Source organism: Felis catus, chromosome E1 (assembly GCF_018350175.1).
Source record: "Felis catus isolate Fca126 chromosome E1, F.catus_Fca126_mat1.0, whole genome shotgun sequence".
NCBI classification, from domain to species: domain Eukaryota; kingdom Metazoa; phylum Chordata; class Mammalia; order Carnivora; family Felidae; genus Felis; species Felis catus.
In genome coordinates, this window is record NC_058381.1 from 4,972,353 (window position 1) to 4,998,679 (window position 26,327).

The window sequence follows — 26,327 nt, forward strand, 5'->3', positions numbered from 1 at the left end:
AACCAAACACGAAACATACGTGCCTCCTTTAACAAGTATTTATAGAATCCTTAATATTGTGTTAAAGGCTATAAAGGTAGACAAATGGACACACTTATTTCCACTCTCCTGATACATGATTGGTACTAATATTCTTTTGAGTGAAATACTTCCTAACTCTCGTGAAACGGTATTTTGACCCCAGAGTTTGATGCTGACCCCCCAAAATTGCCATCCAACAGAAATACGATGTGAGCCATTTAAGTAATTTAAAAGCATTCACGCTTCAAAAAGTAAATAGAAACAGATGACAAATTTTAATGATATATTTTATATTAACGCAAATATGGCTAAAATATTTCAACATGTAATCAATATGAGAATATTTTATACTCTTTTTGTACTAGGTCTTTAAAATCCCGCGTGTGTTTTATACTAGCACCCCTCCATTGGGACGCCACATTTTCACTGTTAATACTTCATCTATATTTAGATATAAAAACTGGAATTAAGCAGATTCACATAACCATGTTGTTCCAAACACACTCAAAACAAGCGTTCCAGACACATTTCTAACTTTTCTAATAACTGAATCGACATGTTATAAAATTCAAGTGAAAAACGTAGAATTTTACTTCCTCAGTGTAGCCACATTCCCAAGTGCTCAGTGCTACATCTTACGGTTATGTTAGCATGTTACGTGACGTCTGTATGCACCGTGGTGATGTCACCGTGTCACGCGTGTGTGCGCACCACGGTTATGGTAACATAAGTCGCCACGTTGGAGAGTACAGCTCCCAGATGGTCTTCTCCCCAGGGTTACCTTTGACATTCATTTAAAAAAATATCGATTTTGGTCATACTTCTCATTTACCATGTAGTGAATATTCCGTTTCCTTCTGGTCCCAAATTCCTTTATTCTACCTAATTCTCCTTTCTTTCCAAGATGTGCTCGTTCCTTGGGCATCATTGAGCTCACTGCACTGCACGGGTCCAGTATAATGAGTTCATTTCGGGGGCACAGCCCTCTCTTGAATCTCTGTTTCTATCATTCCACCGAAACCCTGTTTTCTTCTGTTTTAATCCCCTGTAAGCCCCTTATAAGCACTTGGTAATTTTGGAGGCTCTCATATTATCCACTTTAATCCCCTGCAACTGTATTAAGTAAGTAGGAGATCTGGTTTTAATCCTGTTTTACAGATGAAGACATATCCGCCAGGAGGTGTATATATTTGCCCAAGTCATATAGACAGGGGTTAAGCTGAGTCAGAATTTGTATTTCTTCACTTTTGTTCTGTGGCCTTTTCTACTCTACGGGGACCCAATCGAATGTCAGACCCCTCTCTTACCAGTTCCATGCAACTCTATGCTGTACCGTAGACATCCTCAGAAAGTTCTTGGCATTTTTTTTTTAATTACCTCTAATATTAGCTGAGATTACCTGAAGTTCCTAGGAAATTGGCTTGTTACAACCATGTTTATAAAAAATTGATTGACAGTACTCATTTTAATAATGGGATTCTTGGCTTCAGTTAAAGTACTGTCTTGCAGTGAGTTGGCCAGGAGGACCGCATCTCCTTGTTTATGTATATGTAGACCCAAGAGAGAAATGGGAAGAGAGCGATTACAATGGCAGTAGCCAACTGAATTCTTCCACCAACTGGATTCCTATAAAGACACACAGGAATGATTATCAGTAAAAATCCAATAACATTTATGGATTGCTTTGGAAACAAATATAAGGGTTGAATTTGGTGAACACATTTTTATAGGACTTTTTCTTAATTTTTATTGGAATATAGCTTATTGATTTGTGGGAGTTCTTTTTTTTTTTATTTTTTACCTTTTATAAAATGTCTATTTATTTTTGAGAGAGAGAGCATGAGGTGTGGAGGGACAGAGAGAGAGACATAGCAGGCTCCAGGCTGAGCTGTCACCACAGAGCCCCAGGTTGGGCTCAAACCCACCAACCGTGAGGTCATGACCTGAGCCGAAGTTGGACGCTTAACCAGCTGAGCCACCCAGGCGCCCCAGGAGTTCTTTATTCTTAGTGCACATCTTTGTTGTTTATATATGTTGCAAATAGCTTTTCCCACTCCTATAATGATGTCTTTTGAGGAACTGAAGTCACTGATTAATTAGGCAGTGTGACAATTGATCTTTTCCTAATGATTTCTGTATCCTGTTTAAGAAAACTTTTCCTCCCCAAAGTCTTGGGGAGGATTTGGGGTTATCTTCTCTAAAAGGCTCACTGTTTTGTTTCTCACATTAGATCTGTAATCCACCTGGAACGGCTGTTTATGAAAGTCAGGTGGGGAAAGTTTGGCCACATGGGTATTCCGTGGATCCAGCAGGACTTGCTGAGAAGTCTGCCTTTCTTTGCTGCACCTGTACTGCCACGCGGTCAGGAGTCAAGGGTCTACCTGTGCGTGGATGGACCTGTTTCTAGACTTACTCTTTCATTAGTCTTACCCTTTTCCCAGTACAGGTTTATCCCTCCACTTGTTTAGGTCTTCTTTAATCTCTCCCACAGTGTTTTGTTGATTTATTTGTAGAGCTTTTGCCTATCTCTTTCTAGATTTATTCCTAGGGAGTTGATTTCTCGATGTTCTTATTTATGGTTAACTTTGTTTTCACCATTTTCCGCGACTTGTTGATTTGAGTACATTCACCTAGTGGGCAGCAATCATGCTAATAAACTCACTCTAATAACTTTTCAGATTCTTTTTGATTTTTTTGTGTACACAATCACGTGTGTTACCCACGGATAGCGAACGTTTTTCTTTTCTAGTCATTGTGCCTCTAATTTTTTTCTTGCCTTATCGGACTGGCTACGATACTAGCTTGAACAGTGTTGAGGGGAAGTGGTAACGGTGGCTAACCTCACCTTTTCCTGATCTCAGAAGGCAAGTTTGCAACCGCTGGCCACTGAGTATCAGGCTTTGGTGTAGATCCCATTGGTCAGCTTTAGTTCCTTTCTACACCTGTTTCCTAAGACCTCTTGTGGACGGATGGTGAATTTTACCAGGTATCCTTTCTGTATAGATTGAGAAGAGAGCTTATTTATTCTTTTATTCTGTTAACATGATAGAGAACACTGGTTGGTTTTTGAATATTAAACCGTGTTCATAGAATGGACCCAAGACGGTGGTTGGGTGACATATTGCAGGATTTTATTTACTGGTGCTTTATTTAGGATTTTCTAATCTGTGGTTGTGAGTGAGGCTGCTGGGTAATTTCTTTTCTTCTCTCTCTCTCTTTTTTTAATGTTCTTGCTAAGTTTTTGTATCAAGGTTATTCTGTCCTCATAACATGAATTGTAAAGTGTTTCATCTTTTTCTGTTCTCTGGGAGTTTGTTGAAGGCTGACATTATTTTTTCCTTAAATATTAGGTAGAATTCTCCAGTTAGGGCATCTGGTCTAGAGTTTCTTTAATAGTTATGGAATTGTCCTGGAGTATTTCTTCTCGTGTCAGTTTTGCTAGTTTATATTTTTGAAGTGATTTGTTCATTTTTTTAAAGTTAATCTATTTTGAGAGAGAGAGAGGGTGCACGGGTGGGGGAGGGGAAAAGAGGGAGAGAGCGAATCCTAAGCAGGCTTCACACTGTCAGTACAGAGCCTGATGCGGGGCTTGATCCCACAAACCATGAAATCATGACCTGAGCCGAAATCGAGAGTCAGACCCTCCACCGACTGAGACACCTGGGCGTCCTCAAGACATCTGATTTTAGCTAACGAGTTGAAAACTTACTTTGATGAACTGTGACATAGGCTCATCCATGCTGTGATAATCACCAGACCAAACAGTTCCCTATAAAACAGCATACATTTCAGATATTTGAAGTAGCTGCAAATGACCTGTGAATCGTCCCTTTCTCTCCGTGACCACCAGCTGCTGCTATTAGATGACCTTCCCCCAAGATACGTAGCATCTACAGAATATTTTCAAATCTGACCATGAGTCATAAGTTACTTCTTTCAGACAATTTAAAGCCTTATATGAACACAGGTTTCGTCTTACGAGGCAGGTGTGAGCTCCATCACTGCTCCTCAGCTTCTCAGTGAACAACAGCACAACACAGAAATCACTTCAGGTCACGGGGAGGATTAGAGTACAAGCAGGGAAACGATCCTAGATCGATCATACAGGCACCACTTTACCACTGTGTCAGAGGGATCAATGTTAGGTAAGATGAACTCAAATCGATAAATAATTAAGCACGTGCAGCAGGAGCATGGGTCACGTCTTAGTGGAGAGGAATGATTTGTAGTATGAGGCAACTAATGATTTGGGGGTGGGTAGATGCTTCTAGAAATATGCCTTAAAAGCATCTTTTACATAGAGTAGAAGACAGTCATAGCTGGCCATGGTACCACCGGAAGCCAGAAGTAACTCCGGAAGTTACCGGAAGTAACGCATGGGCCTGAAGTTGGTGGAGGTGATTCAGCCCAACCTGATTTGCTCTCTGGTTTTCCAGGGATTAAGGCCTATGGCAAAGAAGCACCCTGCCAGGGACGAGTAACTTCTAGGTCTCTAACTCTTGGTGTTAGCAGTAGGATGGACAGGAAGGGAAGGGGGCTATGCAACAGGCCAAGGAGTCAAGGGTGGGAGGAAGCAAAGGAAGAGGTGATAAGTTCGGATCAGATGGCCTTGACAAAGGGAGGAGATGACAGGAGACTTAGCAGGGCAAGGCTGACAGACGTTGACTTAAAATACTGACCTCTGAGGTGGCTGCTCACGCTTGTAGGTAAGATTTTGGCCAGAACCACAACTAAATCAGAATGCTGATGGAGTTTTCGCCTTGTTCGACCAGACTCTTAACTGTACGGCTTCCTTGGCTCGTTCATTATAAGGGAGCCGAGGTCAACTGCCTAACCTATGTGCTGACCGCCTCCAGCAGTGATTGAGGGATGTGGTGCGCAATGCTGGGTGTGAATCCTGGCTCCATCATTCCTTCAGCTCCTCCAGGCTCCTCTCAAGGAGGTGATACCTTCCCTGCTCCTGATGGTGTGGCTGAGGGAGCTGAGTCATCGTGGTGCAGATCAGGGGTTGCGGAGGACCAGGAGCTTTCTCAGTTCTACCCCACCCCTTCCAAAGAGCAAAAGTCACTGCTCACCTGCCTTCTTCCTCATGTAAGACGTTCTGTTGTGAATGAAGCCAGAGGTGGCCCGCCAAGCCGACAGCCCACACGATACACAGGAATGTGTGTATTGCAGAGATACTCTTCCAAATGATGTTGCCTGAAAATAGATATTCTGACACGGTCAGTCGTGGAATCACATCCCAGAGAAACATGACCTCTCTGTATCTGCTCTGCCATAGTCTTTCAGGTAAAGCGTTCAGAAAAGGCTGGGGTGGTGCCTGCCTGGCTCAGTGGGTGGAGCATGTGACTCTTGATCTCAGGGTCCTGAGTTCAAGCCCCACGTTGGGAGTGGAGCTTACTTAAAAAAAAAAAAAGCTGGGGTTTCTTTAAGTTTTGTTTTGAGGAATGTCATAGAGGTTAAAGCAGTAATAATCAGCTTAAGTGGACATGTGCCCTTTCTATGATGACTACCCTCATTTTCTTTGGGGGTCTGCCCTTCCCACACCCCCCCGGCCGTGTGTCCCAGACAACTGGACCTTAGCTTGATTATTCAGTGCATTTCATCCCTTTAGCGGTGGTGATTTGGCCCCAGAAGAACAGCTGACAAATCAGGGCCGACAACTCAATTCTGAGACGTCGGTGGAGATATCGGGGAAGCAGATCCTATCTTCTGTTGGACTGAGCGGGCAGGAAGAAGTGAACTTTGACCTGCCGGGCTACCACGAGGGGCCCTGGACTGAAGTCCATCGGCACATGGTGGAACAGAGAGGTGCCGAGATTTCTGAGCCAGTGCCTGAAGCGAGCACCACCCCTGCGTTTCTTTTAGTCACGTACCCCAGTACGTCTCCGTTCAAGCTCACAGCCTGTTTGAGTTCAGTGTTTTCCTTGCCGGCAACTAATGGAGCCCAAACCACTGCACCTTAAAGATGCGGACAAGAGTTCCCGGCGCCTGTACGAGGAACGTGTGCATCTAGGGGACACGAGTTTTCCCCATCCAGCTGGGAGCCACTGGTCTTTATTCTAAGGCCCTGAGAACTCTGAGGACTCACTGGCAAAGAAGCTGTTTTCACGACAGTGAAGAATAACCCGTCAGGACCAACAGTCCTGTTAATAAGAAAATGTTAGTAAACACAGTAAAATGTAATTTCTTTTTTGTTATGAGACACGGTTTTATGGTATAAAACTGTCCACCTCAAGGTTCGTTGAGTTTTTGGGGCTGTAAAAGGCGAAGCGACTATGTTTTGCCCGCATCGAAGTAGGTAGCTTGTGGGCAACATAGACCTGATATTTTAAGGGAATTTCTTTATATGTATACCCACCTGGCAGCTTTTATATATGTATGTGAAATGAAAAAAAAATATATGTATATACGTTTGTGTGTATACATATATTTTTTTTTCATTCCAAGGAGCAGTTTATAAAATGTATGATAAAGCCTCTGTGTTACAGCCATCCATTCACTCAACAAGCATTAAGTACCAAACCGTATTCGTGGCCTTATTTCAGCAGGGCTTGGGCAAAGATGGGCTAGACATGGTCCGACTTTTAAGGGGCGTACAGCCTAGTGGGGGGGAAACATAAAAAAGCATGAAATAAATTGTCGTAGGTACCACGACAGGACAGAGGGAGGCTGGGGGGGTGATACGTATTAATGCAAAACCTAGACATTTGTATGGATGTTATAAACCGTTTCTCTACATAGAGTAGCCGGCCATATATTGATGAAGAGTAAACATATAATAGACACTGGTTGCCACTGACTCTGGAGATACCAGGTTAGCACTTTGTTGCTGATTTTCTATCAGCTTGGTGGCTTTAGAAATCGGCGTGGTGACTGACCCCCTTCTCTCTCACGGCTAACCCGCAGAACCACTGTTGCCCACAAGCATAAGCGATCTTGGGTTCCAAGTTGGTAAAAGACGGTCTTGGTATGGCCGGTCCTTGTGACACTTGCCTGCAGATGGTGTGGGTGACCTAGATTAGAATTAGCCCCTCTCATCATCAGAAACGAGAAGACCTGGACAGCCCCGTGTTTCTCCTGGGAGTCTGTCATTATTATAAGAAGTCTGATCTGCTGTATCTCCCTGCAGAATCCAGGGTTCGTACCCGTGACAAGGGGGTTAAGTCCAACAAGCAAGGTCAGCACAGCAGGGATCATGTACACCACCTGTTAGCGAAGAGAGAGAAAATTACGTGGGTAATTTCCGCCCCATGGAATTCGTTCTTAGTGTCTCTTTCCCTTGCCCACCTGCCATTATGAAAGCCAAAAAGGCCAATTTATATTCCCAACCTCTTCAGCTAGGGTGATCATGCTCCCGCCATGAAATGTAGTAAGAAGTCTTGTAGGGGCAAGGCTGATACCCAGAGCGTTTAACAACCAATAATGCCCAGATGCTGACTGAGCAGGATGGATCCCAGACCATAAACCAAGTTGGTATACACACAGTGACTAGCAGCCTGTCTGAAGGGCTTCCTGGGAAACATTTCCTCCCCAATAAAAGGGAAGAAAGCACAGGAGGAAAAATCATTTTGCTCCTGCCTTACTTCTTCCTACTGGGGATGCCCTTGTCTGGGGATGATGTCTGGAGAGGCAGCAGCCATTCTGTGAACATGAGAGAATATATCACCCACACACTAGAGATGGCAGAGAAGAAAGGAAGCCCGGGTCTTTGATCACTTTGTTGGCCGCTAAGCAGCTCCCTCTGGACTTCTTGTTAAGTGAGATACTCTACTCTTATAACCTGATGCTAGGCAGATGTTCTGTTATCTGCTCCTATATGCATCCTGATACAGGAGTCCTCCGTGAACAAGATGAAGTAGGGGACGTGGAAGTGAGTCAGGTGTGAGGTACAAGCCCCCAAGGCCCAGTGACGTAGTACTGGTTCCTGTTTGCATCCACTCATTCTTTCTTTCACTAACGGTCAATACAGAAGGACTGCCATAGGAAGGCTCTATTAGGTTGCCTGAGGAATACCAAGAAGAAGGAGTAAGTGGTCCTTGTTCTCCCGGGAGCTGGCATGTACCGAACCAACTCAAATGTAAAGCAGAATGTGTTAGTGTTAAAGGTTTGAAGGAAGGACGGTTAGAACCTATGGGAAAGAGGGAGAGAGATTTGAGTGACGTAGCATTTGAGATAGACTTTGAAGCTTGAGCACGACACACACAAATCCCAGGGGCAAGGCACAGTAAGTGTTACAGGTGGATCGGGCTTCCAAGACCAGGCTGGGAAGGTGGGTTGGAGCCATCCTGCGGTGGGCGTTGAGTGCCAACCTGGGGAGTTGTAACTCAGGGATCTTGGGGAACGAGGGAAGTTTCTGAAGCAGGAAGCGGTACGTGGGAAGTGGAAGAGATCAGAGGCAGCTCCAAGAATTGGGAAGCTATTACAGGAGTCCACGTGGGGTGATGGAGGGCTAACCTGGCAAGGAGGGCTGTCTGCGGGGACATGCTGTCTGTTGGTGTTATGTCGTCTAAGCGTGAAGTGAGAGGTGACATACAGACTGTACAGATAAGCGGTCAGACCTACACGGGGCGCTGTTGGATTGCTTTGTTCTTCGTTTCGTTTTCTGAAAGGCTCTCAAAGGTGGTAGTAAGGCACTGAGATGTGGTTTGGAGCAAGGATGACCCGGAGGATGATTCAGCTGTTGATAGAAATGGGTGAGTCAGGAGGAGGAGGGGGCTTTGTAGGGAAAGATGCTGGGCAGGACCTCGGGGTCTCTGAGGAGCTGTTGTGATATACAGGTGGAAAGATCTAGCAGTCTTTTGGAAATTCACCATTAGGCTGGGTGTTGGAGAGTCGCCTGCAGGGAAATAATATTTGGAACTCAGGACATGGCCCCGCGTGCTGAGGAAGAGGCAGTTTGATTTGATGCGAGAGCATGTGAATCTGGACAATAAGCACTATCAGAAGGAGTTCCACTGCACTAAAAAGACTGGCTGGGATTTCACATTACAAATCCAAACACTTTCATTTGTTGCTAATATTCTTCCAAAGCCAAAAGTCATCTTGGCTGGCGATACTGCAGTCTTGCGTATCCGTTTTGAAAGAAACTGGGCAAAATCCAGATATTTCAGGAAACGTGTGGACGATCTCTCCCTCCTCCGAACAGTTCAGCCAGAGCATTGGTTAGATGTATCCTGTAGATTTTATGGGCTCGGATTATTCTTTATAAATATAACTCACTGAATTAGAGGAACCACAGACCCTAAGCCTGCCATTTTCTTTTTTTTTTTTTAATTTTTTTTTTTTCAACATTTATTTATTTTTGGGACAGAGAGAGACAGAGCATGAACAGGGGAGGGGCAGAGAGAGAGGGAGACACAGAATGGGAAACAGGCTCCAGGCTCTGAGCCATCAGCCCAGAGCCCAACGCGGGGCTCGAACTCACGGACCGCGAGATCGTGACCTTGGCTGAAGTCGGACGCTTAACCGACTGCGCCACCCAGGCGCCCCAAGCCTGCCATTTTCTGGTCAAATGTTTGTTGTAGTGTCTGGGTAGAAACTCACGGGGAATGGTTCAGTTGACCTTGGGAGGTCTACTCTGTGTCCTCAGAAAAGTGTCCTCAGTTGGCCCATTTTTATGCAAAGGGAATACTGCCCTAAGGACCCCTGTGTCTGGAAAATTCTGTGTTCTCTCCCCCATACACATTACTACCCTGATCCCTTCCCCTCTGACACTTTAGGAAAAAGAGCTTACAAAGAATTTATTTCTGAGTTTTTCCGCACATGGAGCCGGGAGGGGCGACCAAATGGGGAACAAGCCTGTGTGTTTCGTGCACGGCTCCACGGTTCTTTGGGACGCAGGAAGCAGCTTTTACTCACCATCCACAGTTCTGCATCTGGATCGTTCACCTGGAAAGACAGGACGTGTGGCATTAGCAGGCGCGGCCCGTGCCCCACTCCCGTATCTGGTCTGCTCCTCGATGCGTCCCAGTCCTGTTAGGTGCCAGGCGCGGCGCCAGGCGGCGGGGACAGAGTCTAGCGGAGGGCGGGGTCGCAGGGGCTTCTGGCTGAGCGCCGCAAGGGGGCCGCACACACTGCGCACACAGTACCGGTGTTGTGGGCGCCCCCGTCTGAGGAATAAGGAAAGCCCTTATCGGGGGTCCCAAGGCAGACCTGAGGGGTACCCGCGCCCCAGACGGTTCTCCCGGGCCCTCAACCGCGCTGGGTCCCCGCTCCGGGACGCGGGCGGTCGATCACGGGAACGCGCCTGGCTTTCCGCTGGGACAGGGGCGGGGGCTCCGGGGCGTGACCCCCGACCCTGCGGCCCGGTCAGTCCACACCGCGTGCCGGGAACCCGCCCGCCGCCGGGAGCCGGGGCGCTGACCTGCACCAAGGCCGCCAGCGCGAAGAAGGCGGCCATGAGCCCGTTGCAGGCCCGCCACAGGCCGGGGGCCCAGCGTCCCGCTGCAGGCGCCATCCGCTCGGGGCCAAGGGTCTGGGCGGGCCGGGGGCGGGGCGTCGGGCTTTAGGGGCGTGGCGTGGCGGGGTTGTGGCGTCCCCGACCTAGGGGCGGGGCGTCGGGGCTTAGGGGCGAGCGTGGTGCGGAGGTGGGGGCGGGGCGTCGGGGACGGAGCCAGGCGTGAAGGCTTAGGGGCGGCGCGGGGCAGGCCGGGGGCGGGGCGTCGGGGCGTGGTGAGAGTGTGGTGTCGGGGCCTAGAGGTGGGGCGTCCCGGACACAGGCTGGGGGCGGGGCAGCGGGGCGGGGCAGCGGGGCTGGGGCGGGGCTTGCAACAGGGCAGCGGTGGGTGGGCTTCCCCTGAAACCCACTTTGTCCTGCGCCGGTTTCTTTCCCCAAACACCCCCCAGGTGTCGAGTGGCCGCTGGCGGCCGCTCGCTGGGTAAGAACGTGGCACTACTTTAGCCTTACTACTCCGCTCTTTAGATTCTCCCGAAGACGTGGCCAGGGAAGGTGCTGTGTCCCCATTTCACAGATGGGGAAAGGGAGTCTCAGAACGACTGGATGACTTGCCCAAGATGGCACCGGGCTCCGGGGCCCCCCCACAGACCAGATTCGGTCACTCGCCGCTGACAAAATCCAAAGGCAGGGCGACCACTGGTGGTGAAACAAGAAAGGAATTTGTTTCAGTGAGGCCAACACCGGCAAGACAGCGGACCAGCGTCTCAAACGCTGTCTCCGGAGTGTCAGAAAAACTTCTAGGCTTACAGAAGGAAAATGTAGGGCGAGGGTCGGTGTGTGCCAGCAGGTGGCAGTGCAGGTCGGGTGGAACCCTGTGTTGGGGTCTCATGCAGGGTCTTGCTGGCTCAGGAAGGTCCTTATGGTTTGAGGGGGTGGTTCGATCCCCATCTGGGGACTCTTTGCCCGCAGGGTCTGTTGCCCGAGTTAAGGGATGAGCTGGAAAGCGGAACTTCATCAGTTAGAACGTTGGAGGTCAAAACGGAGGTAGCTGGAGTCAGTGCTGCTCCTGGGTGGTGGAAGGTCATGTTTGAAACCTGTAGGTCCAACCACCCTGCCTGTTCCCCAAAGCTACCTTCCTCACATTAGAGGAAAAAAGAGAACGCAGAGTGAGAGGCGGAGAGAGAAAGAGGCCTGTGTCTGTGTGCATTTTCTGATTAGTATTTATGCATTTCTTTCCAAAGCTCTAGGAACTTTGAGTGCCCTGTAAGCATTATGGTAATTTCTTAGTGACGACAGTTCTATTAGCATCTTACACAGCTCACAGCTTTTCTGCAGACAGCCTCGTTTATCTTCATGGGCTTTTATTATAAAAGGTATTTACATATTATACATATTTACAATTCTTTCCCACCCCCAAAACCAACAAAATTCCCCTGCGCATTGCTCATGAATTTCTTATGAACTAAAGACACCGAAATATTCACTGTCCTCCCCTTGCTTGGTCTACAGTCCTTTTTTTTGTTGTTGTTGTTGTGTAATTTACCCTCTGATTAGTCTTCCCCAGGCTCATTTACACATCCATAGGCCTCATCATTTTTGCTGTTCTAAGGCATCTTTATCACTTCAATCAGGAGCACGTGCTCCTGGCCTTCTTTTAGCTCAATCTCCTAAAATGCTGTAGGAGTTTCTTTAACTCAGTGTCATTCCTGCTGGGTGCCTGGCCCGTGCTTAGGGCCTGGACCCTGCGGGTGGATTTGCAGTGTGTTCTTGGAGTAGGGAGTCTGTGGGCTGGGACGGGGTGGGGTGGGGGGGACAGACAGGCACACATAGAAACAATGGCTGCATGTCGGGGATAAAGGCCAGTCAGAGAATGTGGCTTCTTAGTGAGTTCCACTGCCTAATCAGCCCTGGAACCCGAGAGCAAGTCCTGACCACCCTCACTGTTCTATTCCTTATCTGACAAAAAGGGGCCCCTGAGTGGCTCAGTTGGTTGAGAGTCTGACTTCGGCTCAGGTCATGATCTCACAGATTGTGAGTTCAAGCCCTACATTGGGCTCTCTGCTGTCAGCACGGAGCCTGGAGCCTGCTTCGGATTCTGTGTCTGCCCCTCCCCAGCTCATGCCCCCTCTCTCTCTCTCCCTCTGTCAAAAATAAATAAACATTAATTATTTTTTAATTTTTCTAAAAAAACTAATAAAGGAGAGGGTAGTATTTTAGGCTGAATTGCACCCCCAGTCAAGTTCATATATCAAAGTCCTAACACCCAGTACTTCAGAATGTGGCTGTGTTTGAAGAGTCAACCGAGAAAAGAGGCAGAACTGAAATAAAACGAAAGCATTTATTTGGGGGTCCCAGAATTGCATTTTGGGGGGGGCACAGATTCGGGTAGCAGCCCCAATTGTGTCCCATGAGGAACACAAGTCAGGTTTCTGAAGACACAAGGGAATGTTTGTGTATGTTGTTCACAAATAATTTTGATTGGTGTTAGTGGCAGAAAGCCAGTGGTGGCTGGACGTCGTTGGCCACCAAGGATGCCACCAAACAGAAGTCCATTCCTGTGGCAACTACAGGTGTTCGTGCAGAGTCCCTGGAACATTTGTGGTTTGGCCCAGTTCAGAAGTTCTACCCAATGAGGATGTACTCGAGGACCACCTCCCTAATAGTCCCCTGGCTCCCTTGTAAAACTGCTTGACGTGAGCAACTCCATTTCATTTCACCTTTCACAGGAGATAGGATCTGAAAAGAGGTAATTAAGTTAAAATGAGATCACTAGGGTGGGCCCTGATCCCATAGGACTGGTGTCCTTTTCTTTTTTAATGTTTACGTATTTATTTAGACAGAGAGAGCAGGGGAGGGGCAGAGAGAGAGGGAAAGAGAGAATCCCAAGCAGGCTCCATGCTGCCAGCACAGAGTCCCACACGGGGCTGCATCTCGCCAACCACAAGATCGTGACCTGAGCCAAAATCGAGACGGATGCTCAACCGACTGAGCCACCCAGGTGTCCCCATGACTGGTGTCCTTCTAAGAAGAGGAGATGGGGACACACAAACACAACACACACAGAGGGAAGATCACGTGAAGACACAGCGAAGAAAGACGACAGCCATCTAGGAACCAAAGAGGGAGGCCTTGGAAGAAACCAGCCCTGTCTGCACCTTCACCTTGGACTTCCAGCCTCCAGAATCCTAGAAAACGGATGTCTGTTGTTGAAGCCCCACAATTCTGGGCTACGTTGTTACGGAAGCCCCGGCAAACTCATACAGGGAGGGATTATACTACCTGCCGACCAAACAGGAGCATATGGCAAAGGAGAGACTAGTGTGGAAAGTGCCTTGTAAACTATGGTGTGCCACCGTGGAGTTTTATAACTTTCGCTATTGTCTGGGACCTTCAAGGTCACTGTGTAGACATCTGTTGTTTTCACCTGTGCAGGGCTCATCCCCCTCCTTCTAGGGTCAGCACCCCAGTTATTTGGGGAGGGACCCACCTCCCTCCCCTGGGGCATGTATTATACTCAGAGGGCCAACCATGCTGCCCCCTTTCCAGAAAAAGGGAGGTGACCCCAGGCTGCCACTCGGCATAACCCATCCTCCTGACCGCACTGACTGGGTCCGGGATGGTACGTGATCCCAACTGGCCAGTTTCGGTCCTGGGAGCTGTGCTGGACTGGGGTTGCCAGATAAAATACAGGGTGCTTAGTGACATTTGACTTTCACATCGACAAGGAATCATTCTTTTAGTATGAGCATGTCCCAAATCTTTGCAAAGTCTGGTAACCCAGACTGCTTTGCTTCCTTTTTTTTTTTTTTTTTTTTTTTTTTTTTTGCTGACTGTGTTGAGCTGACCACATGTATGCCAAAGCTTCCAGCAGAAAGCCTTCCTGAGGGTGAAATCATGTAGAGGAATTCGAGGTCAGAGACAAAGAAGGCAGGTTCCAGAGGACATCACTTGAGGCTCTAGAACCAGCCACGTTCAACGCTGGGGGCTGCTGCACCCCTCCCCCCCTTCAGTTTTGTGAGCCAGCAGAGTCCCCTCTTTCTACGTACGCCTGTGCGAGTTGGGCTTTCGTCACCCATGACCGCAGAACGATGGCTTGTAAAACCATGAATCAGTACTTAGACCTATGCTTCAAATCCTGTGTTTTGCAAAGACAGGGAAGAGAAGGCTTAGCCTGAAAAGTCATGAGAAATAAGTTTTTTTCTCAAAGTAGATTTATTTATTTTGAGAGGGAAAGACAGCATGAGTGGGGGAGGGCCAGAGAGCAATGGAGAGAGAGAGAGAATCCCAAGCAAGTTCCGTGCTGTCAGCGCAGAGCCCAGCTCGGGGCTCAGTCTTGTGAACCATGAGGTCATGACCTGAGCCAGAATCAAAAGTTGGACGCTCAACTGGCCGAGCCACCCAGGCGCCCCGAGAAATAAGTTTGAAAGAATCCAGTATCCCAGAGAGGTCTGCCTGAGGAGTCACTTCGTCTCCCTTTCTAACTGCAGCGTTACAGTACGGTCGAGATGATGCCATGTGGGTGGGGGCAGGGGCCTGTCACGGTGGCTTCTGCAGAAGGGGTGGCTCGACAGGCCTCCATTCTGCCAGGCTGTCCCCCAGCTGCCAGACCCGTGACAGCATCAGGAAAGCAGCGGGAGCCACCCACCGGTGCCTGGGCAGCACGCGGATACCTGTCCCCGGAAGACTTGGAAACAGAGGTGCTCGCTTGTGCTCTGCAAGTGGGATTATAAATTCAGTAACTTGAATTTGTTGACGGAGCAGAGACCGGCAGACTCAACACGGACAGACGTAGCCGGCCTCCCGGGGCCACGGGATTGACGGGCAGCTGATGAGGCCTTGAGCGTGTCTAAAAAAGAGTGTCAGCAGAGGGGGCTTGGTGGCCGTGAAAACCCAGAGTCATGTCCATCCAGTGGGCCAGGGTAGGCCCAGCTCACACCAGCTCAGGCCGGAGAGGGGCTTTCCTCCGCCGGCCGGGGACACTCAAGGTTCCCCGTCAAACGTCCTCGCGCAGGCTGATGTGGACCGAGAGGCACCTCACAAGCTCCGTTCCTCTCTGTGCTGTGATTCTAGAGTTCTGGAGAGTGTGGCCTCACACCCACCTCGCCTGCAGAGCGGAAACCGAGCTGACCTGCTGGCCCCAGCCATCTCGCCCGCTTCTGAGTGCAGCTGAGGGGGCACCGTTCTCTCTTACAGACTCACTTACCTTGTACCCATCCCCATTACCTGTCCTGTCATCAGCCACTCAGGGGTGGGGTGGAGCAGGAGAGACAGGGTCCGCGGCAGGGTCATCGTCAGTGAGTGTCCTGAACGCGGGTGTTGGTGATGCCCGCTGGATGCCGTGTTTGGGGACAGAGATGACAGGGGCTAAGAATCCTGCCTGTGCCAGATCCTGTCCCATCCACCTTTCTCCGTCCACCGCACTGGATCTCCACCCTTCTGTCCAGTCTGCTGATTCTGTCTGTGTGAGGGAAGCGTTGCTGTTGGCAGGGGTTGGGGCGGGGAGGTGGGGTCGGGAAAGGACAATGGAGGGATTCCTCCCCCAGCTCTCAAGACTGTACCTAAGGTCTCTGAAATCAGACGTGTACCTCACCGTGGCAAGGATTGATTTGCTTTTGCAAAACCCACCTGGTCTCCATAAGGGACTGGGTTTCTGATGAGGGAGCGTGGGGCAAGTGGAGGGCAGAGGACAGGCTAACAGCACCCCCTCCCTCCAGGCGGGATCTGTGTGATATTCCTGGGACACGCCTGCCTACCCGAGAACAAAGGAACGGGGTTTAAGTGCTGGCCATGGCGACGTGGGAAACTAAGGCAAATGAAAAATTCAATTCCCTTATTGCCTACTGCCCACTGACAAGTCCTTGAAACGGGCAGAGTGACCGTCCTCCAGGAGCTCGGCTGCCTCGATGACGACCCTCTGCTGGGGGCAAAGAGAGAACCTTAGCTTAATATTATCCCAACCTCGAGGATTCTGCAAGTCAATTTCCTTTATCTCAGCTGCCCCAAGAGATATGCTGGCAATCGTACTCTAAGCTTATGGCCCCGATATGCATCTGAAGGGTCTCATGACTGGGGTTTTATTAGATGGTAATAAATGGTGTTTCCTTAGCAACAGCTAGCCCCTCAAGGTCCTGGAAACCTTGCTTCCAAAATTCCTTAGAGACTTATGCTTTCCCTGCCCCCCTCCCAACCTGACAGTATGTAACCAGTCTCTCCTCACAACCCCAGGGCAGCTCTTCCTGCCCACGGGTCCTGTTCCTGGGCTTTAATAAAATCACCGTTTTGCACCAAAGACATCTTTTTCAAGAGTTTTTCTCTTGGCCATCGGCTCTGGACCACCCCACCATCACCCCAAAACTTCGTTATTTCTACTACCGGCAAGACTCAGACCACGTTATGAAAGCCTTAAAGCCCACCCATACTGATTGACAGTGAAAGTCACCTGCCTCGAATAATGTTCCTCAAAATTCCGGATGTTCCCCTTATACCCACAGAGGGAGAATGTGGACAGTTCGACGTAACGTTGACGTATATTTCTATCCATCGCTCGGCTCCCTAGCAGCGTGCTGATTTCACACGTTCACTAAATATTTATTCAGGCCCTCCTCTGCATCAGGCGCCATGCTGGTAACCGAGGACGTGACTGTGAACAGAAGCGCCGGGTCCTTGCCCCTTGGCGTTTGCAGACTGAGCGATAATCACGGCAACAGGCCGGTGATCACAGCAGGGAGGGACGGGCAAGTAGGACTGCAGTAGGGATGTGTGAAACAGGGGAATCGGACTTTTTCCAAAGGCTTCTAGAAACTTCCTGGAGAGGGCACTGAGAGATGAAGGGTGAGTGCAGATGAGGGAGGTATGGGGCAGGGCTTCATGCAGACCACGGGGCAGGCCAGAAGGCCCCGAATTGGGAAGCGAAGGCCTGGGCCCCGGTGTGAATGGAGAAAGGTGCAGGTCAAGGAGCTTCGTTTTATCCCGAGTACAATGGAGAGCTGAGCTGGGGGTGGCAAGGAGGGAGGCGTGGGCGGGCCAAGGCTGAGAGAGCCCAGAGGAGGCGCAGGGGCTGGCCAGCAGGTGCTTGCAGCAGACCAGCCCACACGTGATGCTGGCTGGGACTGGGGGGGGGGGGCAGTGGCCGCGGGGAGAAGAGCCCGCTCGAGCAACACTGAGGACAGAAAGCCAACGGGGAATAGCACACGAGAGTCCACTCTCCGCGTGATGGCCCATTAAGTGTTTGGGTCTGCGTGCTTGAGGCCTGGCTATGGCAGGCCGGTGAGCTCCGGGAGGACTCCGTGAGACCTCTTGACACCTGCCCACGATGGGATCCCTCCCCTACATGGCCTTGGCTCTGTTCAGATTCCCTGGTGGGTCGTTCGTTGCCTGGGAGTAGCTCACCTGGCCTCAGTTGGACTTCCCTCGTCCTCTGGTGGGAACCAGGGGTCCTTTCTCCTGCTTCTCCTTACACTCGGCTTTTATTGCTTGCCTAGCGCATCTTGGTTTTTCCCTTGTGCTGATTGATCTGCGTGTGAGTGTGCTGTTCCTGTTCCTGGACTGTCCCACGAACGGTCACTTATTTCCATTTCTCTCGTGGGGGTACCTGGCATACTTGGATACAGGGCCTGCCTGCTTGCCTCTCAGCCGTTCTCAGTACCAGAAAGAGTTACTACCCCTACCCTTGACTTTTGGAGCCTCATTCCGTGAAGGTGGGAATAGTACTTGGAGGTGGGAAAGGTGAAGTGACTTTGGAACCCTCTTCTCTCTGATCCCCACCGGAGTCAGGACCAGGCTGTTAGGACGGTGGGTGTCCACAAGGTGGCGGACTCCTGCTACCATTGGAGTCCAGGAAGCTCAGCGGCTCTGTAGTGGGGAGGGAAGGAGGGAGGGAGGGCAAGGCGGGGCTGGCTGTTTCCGTTGGCTCCCCCTGCCTGCTTGCAGTGTAGACTCTCTGGGTGGTTGCGGAGTCGGGATGGGGGAAGAGGTACAGACAGAACTTTGTACCAGGAAATACTGGTGTCCAAATGGGAGCGTTACAAGGGAAGAGCTGAGCTTTGCCTGTGTCCTAGTGCAAACTGCTTACCGCCCGCCCCGCCCCGCCCCCGCCCCCGCCCCGCCGAGATTCCAGGGAAAGTAAGATAGATATGTTTAAGAGGAACAATCGCTTCTAATGTTAGAGCACTCCAAAAGTAAATAATAATGATAATAGCAATCAGCTGTTGAGTATTTGCTGTGAACCGGGCTGCTGCCTTTTGATGTCCTTGACACCCTAAAGTGACCGCGAAGTCTGGATTTCTAGATCTAAACTCACACTCTTGCTCCCATCCTACAAGACCTGGCCCTCCCAGCTCTCCCTCCGTCCCAGATGGCACCATCACCCTATTACTTTTTGGAGTAGTTGCCTAGGAGTGACTTGGCTGGTTACCACAAAGCTGGGGACTTAAAACAACAGAAATTCATTCTTCCACCGCTCCGGAGAACCGAAGTCCAGCCAGGGGTCAGCAGGAAACAGGCTCCCCGCCGAAGGCTCTGGGGAGACTCCTTTCTGGCCTCTTTCAGCTTTTGGTGGCTCCTTGTGGTCACGTGACTCCAGTCTCCCTCTGTCCCTTCACAACGCCTTCTCTGGTCCTTGTCTTCATTCTTTTGTCTCTTATAAGGAGACGGATGGACAGGATCGTTGGCACTTAGGGCCCCCCTGGGTAATCCAGGTTGATCTCACCCGAAGATCCTCAACTCAATTATATCTGCAATGACCCCTTTCTCTAAAACAGGTCCCATTCACCAATTCCCAATAGGCTAGGACGCAGATAGACATTTTCAGGGCCACCATTCAGTGCACGAATGCCACTGTGGAAACCTAGGTGTTACCCTGGACACCTCTTCCTCCTCCCTCCCTCTGAAGTCCGCCACCGATTCAGGAGGACTTTTCTGCTCCATGACCCTTTGTCTTCGTTGCCAACACCCAGTCCAAGCCATCGGCGTTTCTTCCCTAACCTCCTCACTGGTTTCCCTGCGTCCACCATGTTGTGGACTGAACCGTGGTCCCGCTCCCCAATTCGTATATTCAAGCTCTATCCCCCAGTGTTGGTGGCTTTGGGAGATGGAGACTTTCACGAGATAAAGTTAGATGAGGTCCCAAGGGTGGGGCCCTAATACGATAGGACTGCCGCCCTTACAGGAAGAGATACCAGAGAGATCTCTCTCCACGCAGGGACGGTGGAAAGCCACGTGAGGACCCAGTGAAAAGCTGGCCGTGCGCAAGCCAGGAAGAGAGACCGCTCCAGAATGTCCCCCTGATGGCACCTTGGCCTCAGACTTCCCATCTACAGAACTAGGAGAAAATGAATGTCTGTGGACACAGCCACCCAGCCTGTGCTGTTTTGTTCCAGGGACCCAAGCAAACTCACGCACCTCGTATACGCTCCCTCCCACCCAGTCTCTCCATTGCAGCCGGCGGCGACCCGAGCGAGACGCAAATCTCAAACCTCTGCTTAAAGTCAGGCCTCCTTCCCTCCCTCCCTTCCTTGCACAAATTGGTGCAGGCACTGTGCTGAGCACTAGGGAGCTGGCGCTGAGCAAAGCAGCCAAGGCCGCCTGATGGTCCTGTGTGAAGCATACGCCCGCCCTAGCTGCCTGTGGCTCTGAGGCTTGAACAGGGTCTGCGAAACCCAGTCTGGCCAGCCTCTCCCCTTGTTCTCTGCTCCTCTGCCCTCCCCTCCACTTCTCATAGACACCTGCGCCCCTCTCTTGCACAGCCTTCTGCGGCTCTTCCGGCATGGCTTCTCCACCCCTCCGGGGAGCTGTGGAGCTCTGTGGCTCCTTCTGCCCGGAAGGCTTCCCGTTTGCTTACTTAACTCTGGCTCCTCTGTCTGCTCTCGGCAGCTCTGTTACAGGCTCTCAGCAGCTGCCCGTCTCCCCTCGCAGCACTGATCACAATGGCAATTAAATAATTAACGGTGCAGCTAGCCGTTTGGTGTCGGTCTATACCACCAGTCTGAAAGCCCCATAAAGGCGGTGCCTGCTGTTGTCTCCTGATGCTTTCCCAGTGCTTAGCAAAGTCAGAACCTGGCAGGCACTTGTTACTTATTGTTACATGAACCAGCTAAGGAATGAAGTCACAACTCTAATCCTGAGAAGCATCTCACATGCTTGAGATATTTTTGCTCCCAGTGTTCAGCTGGGAAAAGGAAGGCGCGGTAAGGCCAGGTGACTGGCACGGGGTCACCCAGTTAGTAACAGTTGGACCTGAAATAGGAACCCACAGCTTCTCCGACTGCAAAGACAGGGCTCCTCAGAGCCGTGACTCAGACCCAGTTTGCTAACTTAAATGATGAGAGAATTCTTAACAGAAAAGCGGACGCGTCCCAAATAGAAATTCATTAGGGAATACTTTCTTTTATCAAAATAATTATTGCAGGGAACAGGAGAATGGATAAACAGTCTGTGATATATTCATATGATGGAATGCCACTAGCACAAACAAGAAATGAACTAAAAAATGCTATTGCATTAGTGAATTGCAAAAACATTGTACTGAGCCAAAGAATCCAGGCGGACAAGAGCACACGCTTGGAGAATTCCATTTAAGTGAAATTCTAGAATAGGCAAAATCGTCTATGCTGAAAAACACCAGGTCAGCGGTTGCCTGTGGGGTGAGAGTGGGAGAGGGCAGGAGGGAACTTTCTGGGGTGGTGACAATTTTCTGTATCTCAGTAGAAGTTTCAGTTACCCGGGCGTGTATGTATTTGTTCAAACTGCATACCAAGCTTGGGATTTGTTAATTTCTCTGTTTGCAAACTTTATCTCAAAAAAGGAAACCCTTAAGCAAATGTTAAATTCTAGTTAATGATATACACGCCAAAGGGCGGAGGGTACTAACATCTGCATCTTGAAAACTCATCAAAAATAAGATGGGTTGGGGCACCTGGGTGGCTCAGTCAGTTGAGTGTGTGACTTCCGCTCAGGTCATGATCTCGCTGTCCCTGAGTTCGAGCCCCGCGTCGGGCTCTGTGCCGACAGCTCAGAGCCTGGAGCCTGCTTCGGATTCTGTGTCTCCCTCTCTCTCTGACCCTCCCCTGCTCGTGCTCTCTTTCTCTCTCTCTCTCTATCTCTGTCAAAAATAAATAAACATTAAAAAAAATTTTTAAAACTTCCGATTCTTGATTTTGGCTCAGGTCATGATCTCTCGGTTGTGGGATCGAGCCCTGTCCTGTGTTGGGCTCTGTGCTGAGTGTGGAGCCTGCTTTGGACTCTCTCTCTCTCTCTCTCTCTCTCTCTCTCTCTCTCTCTCTCTCCCCTTCTTCCCCTCTCCCCCACTTTTGCTCTCTCTCTTTCTAAAAATAATAAAGAGAAAGAAATGGATTCCTATTTTTAAAAAAAGGAATAAAAGCAATGAAAACGAAACCCCAGGCTTCTGTTTCAAACTGGATCAAGCTACTTTCTAGGAGCACCTCATGCGGATACTGTCCTCTTGGCGGTAAATTCAAGACCGCCCTCTCAGGGGCTGCAGGGGGTGAGGAGCCTGGATGGCCCCGACGAGGCAGCTCTGATGCCAGATGCATCCGCCTTCCCATCCCGTCCCCACCACTGACCGGTTACGTGGCCCTGGGTGCATCACCAGACCCGTCCCGGCCTCAGCTTCCTTATCTGTAAAATGGAGCAGGTAAGGTCTAGCTGGCCGCTCGCATACTGGGATTACCGATTATGACCTTATTGAGGTCAGCTACCACCTCCATGCATATCCGTCCCTCCTGTCGGTTCCAAGGTGGGGTCTCCTTGTCCTGTTGCCCCGTTCACTAGCAGCTTTTGACCTTGCTGATCAGGCCTCCTCCTTGAAATACTCTCTTCCCCCTCAGCCACAGAGCCCAGCCTCCCTGGCTTCTCACAGCCTCCTTTGCTGGATCTCTGTCATCTTTCCAACACGTGGTCCAGGGCTCAGTCTTTAGCCTTCTTCGCCCCTGGCCCTACACCCAACCCCTACGTGTGATTTCATTTTAATCTGTTCAGGTCTTTTTTTTTTTTTTTTTTTAATTGAGGTAAACTTGATATATAGCATTATGTTAGTTCTGTGTGTATGCCATAATAATTCAATATTTGTATACACTACTAAGTGATCACGCTAAATCTAGTAACCAACTGTCACCTTACAACTGACGCCCTTTGCCCTTTCTGCCCACCTCGTGCCCCCCTACCCTTCTGATACCCACCAGTCTGTTCTCTGTATCTATGAGTCTTGTTTTATCTGTTCCTTTTTGTTTTTCAGATTCTACATATAAGTGAAATCATACAGTATCTGTCCTTCTCTGTCTGACGTATTTCACTTAGCGTAAGACCCTTGAAAGGACTCTATTCAACACCCTCCCCTCTGCCATGTTCGCAGGCAAAACTCACACGTGTCTGCGCTTGGCCCTAACTCTGTTTTTCCAAGGTCACGGTGCATCACATTCTCAGAAAGTGGACCCCGACTGCAAAATGTATTCTTCTCTAGCCTGACCACACCTGTGTCCCAGACAGGCGCTACACGGAGCCCCTTCAAAACCTGTCCACCCATGTTGTTCTAAGTGGCAAGATTTTCTCCTTGTTCATGGCTGAGTAGTATTCCATTGTACATAGGTACACATCTTCTTTTGCAACCATCCATCAGTGGACACTTTGGATGTTTCCACATCTCAGTTCTTATGGGTAATGCTGCAGCGAACGTGGGGGGGAGCAGACACCTTTTTGTTTTTTATTTTATTTTATTTTTAATTTTTTTAATATTTATTTATGAGACAGAGAGAGAGAGACAGAGGGTGAGCAGGGGAGGGGCAGAGAGAGGGAGATGCAGAATCCGAAGCAGGCTCCAGACTCAGCTGTCAGCACAGAGCCCGACGTGGGGCTCAAGCTCGTGAAATGCGAGATCGTGAGCTGAGCCGAAGCTGGATGCTTAACTGACTGAGCCACCCAGGTGCCCTGAGCAGACATCTTTTTGAACTCGTGTTTTTGTTTTCTTGGGATAAATACCCAGAAGCGGAACAGCTGGATCATGTGGTAGGTGTATTCTTCGATCTTTTGGGAGCCTCCATTCCGTTTTCTGCCGTGGCTGCACCAACTTACGTCCCCGCCAACAGGGCACGAGGGCTCCCTTTTCTCCACATCCTTGCCAGCACTGTTCTTTCTTGTCTTTGTGAGACTAGCCATTCTGACAGGTGCAAGATGAAACCTCCTGGACGTTTTCACTTGCGTTTCCCTGTTGACGAGTGACGTTGAACGTTTTTTCATGTGCCTCAGGGCTGTCCGTGTCTTCTTTGGAAAAATGTCCATATAGATCCTCTGCCCGTTTTCAGTCAGATTGTTTGTAGGGTTTTGTGCTGTTGAGCTGTTTGACTTCCTTCTCTGTTTTAGCTTCTTCACCTCTTACTGGATGTATGATTTGCAAATAGTTTCTCCCATTCGGGAGGTCGTGTTTTCATCTTGTTGAGGGTTCCTCTTGCTGTGCAGAAGCTTTTGAGTTTGATATGATCCCACTTGCTAATTTCTGCTTTTGTTACCTCTGCTTTTGGAGTCAAACCTAAAAATTCAATGCCAAGGCTGATGTCAAGGGGCTTACTGCCTATGTTTTCTTCTAGGAGTTTTATGGTGTCGGATCTTACGTTGAAGTCTTTAATCCATTTTGAGTTAATTTTTTTTAAGTTTATTGATTTACTGAGAGAGAGAGAGAGAGAGAGAGAGAGAGAGAGAGCGAGCTGGGAGGGGCAGAGAGAGGGAGAGAGAGAATCCCAACCAGGCCCCACACTGCCAGCACAGAGCCCAATGTGAGGCTACTATAGGCTTTTGCTTTGTGATTATCATGAGGGTCACATAGAGCAGCCTATGTGCATATTAGCTTGTTTTGAGTTGATTGCAGCTTACATTTGCATGCATTTAAAAACCTCTACATTTTTTTGCCCCTCCTACAAATGTTGTATGTTTTTGATGTCATATTTTACATCTTTTCATTTTGTGTATCCCTTAACTAATTATTATAGTTAAGTTTTACTACTTAAAAATTTTTTTTTTAACGTTTCTTCATTTTTGAGAGACAGAGAGAGACAGAGTGTGAATGGGGGAGGGGCAGAGAGAGGGAGACACAGAATCAGAAGCAGGCTCCAGGCTCTGAGCTGTCAGCACAGAGCCCAACGCGGGGCTTGAACACATGAATTGTGAGATCATGACCTGAGCCGAGGTTGGACACCTAACCAACTGGGCCACCCAGACACCCCACTGCTTTTTAAACCTTCATTCTGTCTTTTTTTTTTTAATTTTTTTTTCAACGTTTATTTATTTTTTGGGGGACAGAGAGAGACAGAGCATGAATGGGGGCGGGGCAGAGAGAGAGGGAGACACAGAATCGGAAACAGGCTCCAGGCTCTGAGCCATCAGCCCAGAGCCTGATGCGGGGCTCGAACTCACGGACCGGGAGATCGTGACCTGGCTGAAGTCGGATGCTTAACTGACTGCGCCACCCAGGCGCCCCTCATTCTGTCTTTATAAGTGGTTTATACCTTTAATGTATGTTCACCTTTACCAGTGAGATTTTTTACTTTCATGTTTTCTTGTTATTAGTTACGTGTTTTCTTTTCTGCTTGAAAAAAGTCTCTTTAACATTTCTTTTTTTTTTTTTTTTTTTTTTAATTTTTTTTTTCAACGTTTATTTATTTTTGGGACAGAGAGAGACAGAGCATGAACGGGGGAGGGGCAGAGAGAGAGGGAGACACAGAATCGGAAACAGGCTCCAGGCTCCGAGCCATCAGCCCAGAGCCCGACGCGGGGCTCGAACTCACGGACCGCGAGATCGTGACCTGGCTGAAGTCGGACGCTTAACCGACTGCGCCACCCAGGCGCCCCTCTTTAACATTTCTTATAAGGCCGGTGTGGTGGTGATGAACTCCTTTAGCTTTTGCTTGTCTGAAAAACTCTTTATCTCTCCTTCAATTCTGAATGATAGCCTTGCTGGTTAGAATATTCTTGGTTAGAAGTTTTGTTTTCTTCCCTTTCAGAATTTTGAATGTATCACGCCACTCCCTTCTGACCTGCAAAGTTTCTACTGAAAAGTCAGCTATTACGAGTTTTATGGTGATCCCTTTGTATGTAACAAGTTGTTTTCCTCTTGCTGCTTTCAAAGTTCTCTATCTTTCATTTTTGACATTTTAATTATGTGTTTTGGTGTGGACCTCTTTGAATTCATCTTATTTGTAACTCTCTTTGCTTCCTGGACCTGGATGTCTGTTTCCTTCCCCAGGTTAGGGAAGTTTTCAGCCATTATTTCTGAAAGTAACTTTTCTGCCCCTTTCTCTCTCTTCTCCTCCTGGGACCCCTGTGATGTAAATGTTACTCTGCTTGATGGCGTCCCATCGCTCTCTCCAGCTCTCTTTACTTTTAAAAATTCTTTTTCTTTTTGCTGCTCTGTTTGGGTGAGTTCCACTGCCCTGTCTTCCAGGTTGCTGATCTGTTCTTCTGCTTCATCTAGTCTGCTTTTGAACCCCTCTAGTGTATTTTTCATTTCAGTTATTGTATTTCTTAGCTTTGTGACTTCTCTTTGGTACTTTCTTGTATTCCCTGCCTCTTTGTTGTGCTCTCACTGTGTTCATCTGTCTTGCTGAGTGCAGTGAGCATATTTATGACTGTTATTTTGAACTGTTAAAAAATTTTTTTTAATGTTTTATTATTTTTGAGAGAGATAGAGACAGAGTGTGAAGGGGTAAGGGCAGAGAGAGAGGGAGACACAGAATCCAAAGCAGGCTCCAGGCTCTGAGCTGTCAGCACAGAGCCTGACACGGGGCTCAAACTCACGGACTGCGAGATCATGACCTGAGCCGAAGTCGGACGCTTAACCGACTGAGCCACCTAGGCACCCCAGTTATTTTGAACTCTTTATCATACATTTTACTTACCTCTGTTT

General features: G+C 49.1%; 2 protein-coding genes across 7 annotated transcripts in view; one reads left to right on the plus strand and one right to left on the minus strand.

Annotated features, from left to right (window-relative positions):
- The window catches only part of ADPRM (ADP-ribose/CDP-alcohol diphosphatase, manganese dependent), a 578,681-nt gene that overhangs the window by 296,611 nt on the left and 255,743 nt on the right, over window positions 1-26,327 (plus strand). Inside the window, exon 5 of one of the 4 annotated variants that reach the window (XM_045045322.1) lies at window positions 19,620-19,772. The exons of the other annotated variants lie outside the window; for them this stretch is intronic. Coding sequence (XP_044901257.1) covers window positions 19,620-19,651 — 32 coding nt within the window. The 3' untranslated portion in view covers window positions 19,652-19,772. Of the gene's footprint in view, window positions 1-19,619; window positions 19,773-26,327 lie in introns of those variants that run through there. 4 annotated transcript variants of the gene reach the window in all.
- Window positions 278-10,519, minus strand: TMEM220 (transmembrane protein 220). 3 transcript variants are annotated; one of them, XM_023243777.2, is made up of 6 exons: window positions 10,388-10,519; window positions 9,883-9,912; window positions 7,170-7,230; window positions 5,097-5,220; window positions 3,731-3,790; window positions 278-1,647 (listed from the first exon to the last, which is right to left on the minus strand). In XM_023243777.2, the coding sequence occupies exons 1-6, from the start codon at window positions 10,478-10,480 to the stop codon at window positions 1,512-1,514; spliced, it is 504 nt and encodes a 167-aa protein (XP_023099545.1). In that variant the 5' UTR covers window positions 10,481-10,519; the 3' UTR covers window positions 278-1,511. The 3 variants fall into 3 exon arrangements, with proteins under 3 accessions (XP_023099545.1, XP_044901264.1, XP_044901263.1); XM_045045329.1 differs by lacking the exon at window positions 3,731-3,790; XM_045045328.1 differs by lacking the exon at window positions 3,731-3,790 and having other exon boundaries at window positions 1,438-1,647; window positions 7,018-7,230.

Coding starts and splice junctions, on each gene's coding strand:
- TMEM220 (XM_023243777.2), bottom strand. CDS start 10,480: ATGGCGCCTGCAGCGGGACGCTGGGCCCCCGGCCTGTGGCGGGCCTGC. Junction 3,791..5,096: donor TTACATGAGGAAGAAGGCAG/GTGAGCAGTGAC, acceptor GCTGTTTTATAG/GGAACTGTTTGGTCTGGTGA. Junction 1,648..3,730: donor CTATGTCACAGTTCATCAAA/GTAAGTTTTCAA, acceptor GTGTCTTTATAG/GAATCCAGTTGGTGGAAGAA.